Source organism: Anoplopoma fimbria, chromosome 11 (genome assembly GCF_027596085.1).
Source record: "Anoplopoma fimbria isolate UVic2021 breed Golden Eagle Sablefish chromosome 11, Afim_UVic_2022, whole genome shotgun sequence".
NCBI classification, from domain to species: domain Eukaryota; kingdom Metazoa; phylum Chordata; class Actinopteri; order Perciformes; family Anoplopomatidae; genus Anoplopoma; species Anoplopoma fimbria.
Window position 1 is genome coordinate 13285801 of NC_072459.1, and position 4588 is coordinate 13290388.

At 41.7% G+C, this 4588-nt stretch overlaps 1 protein-coding gene across 2 annotated transcripts; it reads right to left on the bottom strand.

Moving 5' to 3' along the window:
* Positions 1–70: 70 nt before the first annotated feature.
* On the bottom strand, positions 71–3876 carry nr5a5 (nuclear receptor subfamily 5, group A, member 5). 2 transcript variants are annotated; one of them, XM_054607987.1, is made up of 7 exons: positions 3638–3876; positions 2712–2827; positions 2377–2518; positions 1513–2264; positions 1230–1349; positions 942–1089; positions 71–787 (listed from the first exon to the last, which is right to left on the bottom strand). In XM_054607987.1, the coding sequence occupies exons 1-7, from the start codon at positions 3729–3731 to the stop codon at positions 540–542; spliced, it is 1620 nt and encodes a 539-aa protein (XP_054463962.1). In that variant the 5' UTR covers positions 3732–3876; the 3' UTR covers positions 71–539. The 2 variants fall into 2 exon arrangements, with proteins under 2 accessions (XP_054463962.1, XP_054463961.1); XM_054607986.1 differs by having other exon boundaries at positions 74–787; positions 1513–2267; positions 3638–3875.
* Positions 3877–4588: the final 712 nt, after the last annotated feature.

A 4588-nucleotide genomic window follows, 5' to 3' on the forward strand; every position in this document is an offset into this window, starting at 1 on the left:
TCGTCATCTATGTTTTGTCATTCCCATTTTTATTTTCCCATTTGCCTTGTTTGTTATTAGAATTTTGAGTTGATCAGTTGGTGCTGCAGAAAATAGCTTTTTTGGCAGATACTAAAAAAGCAACTTTGATATGCTAATATTAATACATGCTTGAGTCAGTTCAGTTATGGGGTTTGAATACTCATTGATTTCTTTATTCAATTATTTTGTTTTTACAGAGTTAAGCGCTTTCTACCTTTTTAAAAACATCATGGTAGTGCTTGGATCTTAAATCTGTCCAACAATACTGACAGCAACATTTATTGACTGGGCTCTTTGGCTGTGGTAATACTGTTAATAAGTGGCACTTGGGCAGACCATGACACAGGTTTAATAAAATATTCCTCTTCAATGCTGATCCTGGATCACATATTTTTTAAGTGGTAATGGCTTTAAAAGAGAGCATGCCTGTTACTATTTGCAACAATCATCAAAAGTAAACCACACAGTTGGGTCTGAAAGGTCAAAACAGAGGTCTAAAAGTTCACATCAGCATCTTCTCAGCTGTGCTTGGTGTGCAGCATCTCAGTGAGTAGAGAATTGCAAGGCAAATCTCCCAGAAGATGGCGCTGGTACAAATACTCCTCCACCTGCAAGCTAATGCTGCGTACTTCAGGAAGACGTAACAGCAGCTGGCCAAACTTGTCTGAGTGTCTTGGATGACTCTGTTGGGTGTGCTCCATCAGGGCCCTGTTCACCCTCTCTTGTGTCTGCTCCACCTGTTTGCGGCTCTGCACTGGCTTCACATCTATAGCAGAAAGCAGATCAATCATACATCCTCAACACCAACAGCAGCTGCATGGATGACTAACTAAAAAGTTCACACAGCTGATCCAAAAAGCTACATTTGATGTGTATTTTCTATAAAGTGTCTAACTAGACTTTCAAAAGGGAAAGCTCACCAGGGTTGAATAGCACTAAGTGTTTGAGACAGATAAACTCATGTCTGTCCAACTGGAATGCCTTCAGTTTGGTCACTAAGTCCTGGGTCCTCGATACCAGGCTACTCAGTATCACTCCTGCCTGAGAGATGACGGTCGACACCTCAATCTACATCAGAATGAGAGATAGGTGGTGATCAAGAGTTCGAAATGTAAAGTTTCTGTGCAACCCAAACAAGACATATTCAATCCAAAGACTTTGTTGATCATAGGAATTCCGCATGTTGTCATGTTAACAGTAAACTCTACCTGTTGTCCTGTGACCAGATATATGCAGCCCTCTTTGCTGTAGGTCACCTGTCTACAGAGGTGATCCAGGACCAGCAGCTCACTCCAACAGCTTTGCAGCAGCACCATCTGGTCCTCCACCTGTTGGAAGCATAACAAATAGATCTGATGTAGTTGTAGATTAAAGACTACAACCTTCGAACTCAAGTAAGAACCAAACACATAGCAAAAAGTGTTAAACAGGTCTGCTCACACATCTTATTTCTACTACTGCGAAAGGTTATGTAAGTGTATAATTCATCACCTTGAGCTCCTTGAAGAGTGCACTGTTCCTAGCCCACTCCACAAGCCCAAACAGTGTCTGGTCGGCCATTTTGCACATGATGCTGAATGTATTTAGGCGGTCGTGCTTGCCCCGGTTGGCCTGTTCTCTCTGCAGACTGGCGAGGACCTTAGCACACAGCTGGCTCTCATCCTGCTCCCGCTCCAGGAGTTGATTGAGGAAGTTGGGTGTAAGAGTGGCCGATGAGGGGGTGTCTGGGGTTTGGGTGAGAGCCTGTGAGAGAGGGGTGGCTGAGCTTGGTGGTGAGCAGGGGGGTGACGCTGGTGTGCTTCTTGGTGTGAATGAATTGTCCGAAATTGGGTGCACATAGTTTGTTGGAGCCGGGCTGTAGTTATAAGGCATTTCTCCTTTCTCCTGGAGGTATCCGGGGAAGGTTCGGTGGTACAGTCCAGAGTAGGGCAGCGAGAGAGGAGGGAGCACCCTGTCTGTGTTCATAGTGCAGTCCAGAGCAATGGGAGCAACCGACTGCCCCATGCCAGAGGGATTCATGTGGGACTGATGTAAAGCATCAGATGACAATGGAGCACTTGTGTGACTGCTCATTAGGTGAGGGTCATATGGAGCTGTGGGCCGTTGTGTTTGAGTAGTTTCCATCTTAATCCTGTGGGGAGCAGTGTTTGGCTGGTGATACACTTTTTGCTGTTTCATCTGCCTGTCCCGCCGGTACAAAGGGCCAAATTTATTCCTGCCACCTCTCATGCGGTCTGCTCTTACTGCTGTTGACAGAAGAGGAAACAAATGATCAAGATTTCACAACAGGATTTCAGACATTACCAGAGACAATTTAATTGATAAAACCGTTTTGGGGGGATGAAAAGACTGTACCTTCTCTCTTCATGCCCACTGCCAAACACTTTTGGAAGCGGCAGAAAGGACAGCGTTTCCTCTGCGAAAGGTTCATGGGGCAGCTTTGTTGTTCTGCACAGGTGTAATGCTTGTTATTCTGCACTGAGCGTTTAAAGAAGCCCTGCAGAGAAAGAGAGAGAGACTGTAACCCTATGTTTCATTCCCACTGGATCACAAGACAATCCTAGGTGAAAATATGTAATAGGCATCATGATAGTTAATATATCTTAGTTCTATAATAGTTCACCGTGGATATTTGGTCTATACTACGACACCAAAGCGCTTTATGGTCTGTCAAAAAATCTATCACTTACCTTGCAGCTTTCACAAGTGAGCAGTCCATAGTGGTATCCTGACACTTTGTCTCCACAGATGGGACAGTTGTCTTCTGACTCTCGTCTGCCATCTGGTTCTGACTTTAATTCCTGAGCTGGAGAATGACACCACCATTAACGCTGAATGTCAAATGTTTAGTACGACACAATCTGCTGAAGCTGAAGACAGCTAATGTGGCACAAGGTGAGAAAACAAGTGCTGGTTGTAAAACTGGGATTTTTATGGTGATGTGCCAATCAAATCCTGCTTCAACCTTCTTTTCTGTTCTCATTTTCTCTTCTTTCTTTTTATTTTTTAGAAAAATACAGAGACGCCAAATATAGGTGTTGCTTCTTTTATTGGGAATAATTTGTGTATTTGGTAGTTATAGAAACACCATTACAACTCCATTTGCCAGTTTTGCATCAGTGCAGGTAATATCTCAAGTCAGTCACAAAGAGGATTCTGAGTTGATAATACTCTGGAACAAAAACAGTAATACTGTCAGTTAAAAGAACCTAGACTACTCTGTTACACAAGTGTGTCATCTAATGGGGTTTATTGCTTTGCATGTTAAGAGAATAGTGAGCAGTACAGGACACTGTTACAGACACTACCTTATCACTGATTTGCTTGATTAGGAACACAGATATGACTCTTAGGTAATCTCCATTCTCCCAAATGAATATCTGTAGCACAACAGTGTACAACTTTATGCCTTTACTTCTGTAAATGAGGATTTCAACATGGACATGATCAATATCATTTCTTCACCTTTTCATAATGTACATTTCCAGACCCTGTTATACTCCAACTTAAAAACAACACCTTTGAAACATTGATACCTTTATAACACTATACACATTCAAACTTTATAGTTCTGAAACCTGTCTACAAGGGCACAGTTTAACTAATGTAAACTCACATATTGATGATCCTTCCAAAGTTAACAGATCCTCTGGATAATTGCCAGGGTGGTGGACAAGTGGCTGCTGTGGGTAATAATCAGGTAGATCCATTATGGCTGATGGGACATGAGCTTCAGAGTCAGCCCAGCCTGCTCCCCATTGTTTCAGATATCAGGAGACCAGACAGACACAGGAGAGCCACAGAATGGCCGGCTGGCAGGCCCAACAGCCCCAGTGGACTGAGAACTGTTCGAGGCCTACAATTGGACTTCGATCTGTAGTCTGTGTCATAAAACCTCTCCTGACTGGCACTCCTACTCATTCAGTGGCCAGCCAGCGAGCCTCTATATGGGGGACAGTCTGATATCCACCTGCTTGAACTGTCTTGAAATCACTCCAGTATCATAGAGCCATCCTGGAGCTCAGCTGATAAGATAAGGGCCAACTGAAGAGGGCAGTTAATCACAGTCAAAACTACAGTCATTCAGATTTCACTTCAATTTCTGGATTGTCATTATGTTTCGTGGCATTGCAATTTATGCAGCTTTGTTAGAATGCACGGGTTGTTTACTTAAGTAAAAGTACCAGTGAAACAATGTAAAAATAATCTAATACTTTACGAGTAAAAGTGCTTCATTGAAAATCTTACTTCAGTTAAAGTACCAAGGCATTTACAGCAAAAGTAAAAGTACTCACTGCAGAAAAACAGTCCTCTTTGAATATATATATATATATATATATATATATATATATATGTTATATATAACATTATCAGAATGTAAATAGGGTTGCATCAATTTTTAAGTAGCACAGTTTTAACTTCCTTATATACAGTATACACACACATATGACAAAATAAAGTTCAGTTCAGTTTAGTTACAAATGTGTAGTCTTTTTTTAATTACTTTTCTTGTTTTTTGTAAAACTTTTGATGATTTTTTCTCTTTAGGTTATTTATATGAAACCAT

What these genes read in the sequence shown, in the direction of transcription:
- nr5a5 (XM_054607986.1), bottom strand. Translation starts at nt 3,731, where the DNA reads ATGGATCTACCTGATTATTACCCACAGCAGCCACTTGTCCACCACCCT. An exon ending in AGTGGGCATGAAGAGAGAAG is followed by an intron (nt 2,268 to 2,376) that starts GTACAGTCTTTT and finishes TTCTGTCAACAG; the next exon opens with CAGTAAGAGCAGACCGCATG. An exon ending in ATCTGGTCACAGGACAACAG is followed by an intron (nt 1,090 to 1,229) that starts GTAGAGTTTACT and finishes ATTCTGATGTAG; the next exon opens with ATTGAGGTGTCGACCGTCAT.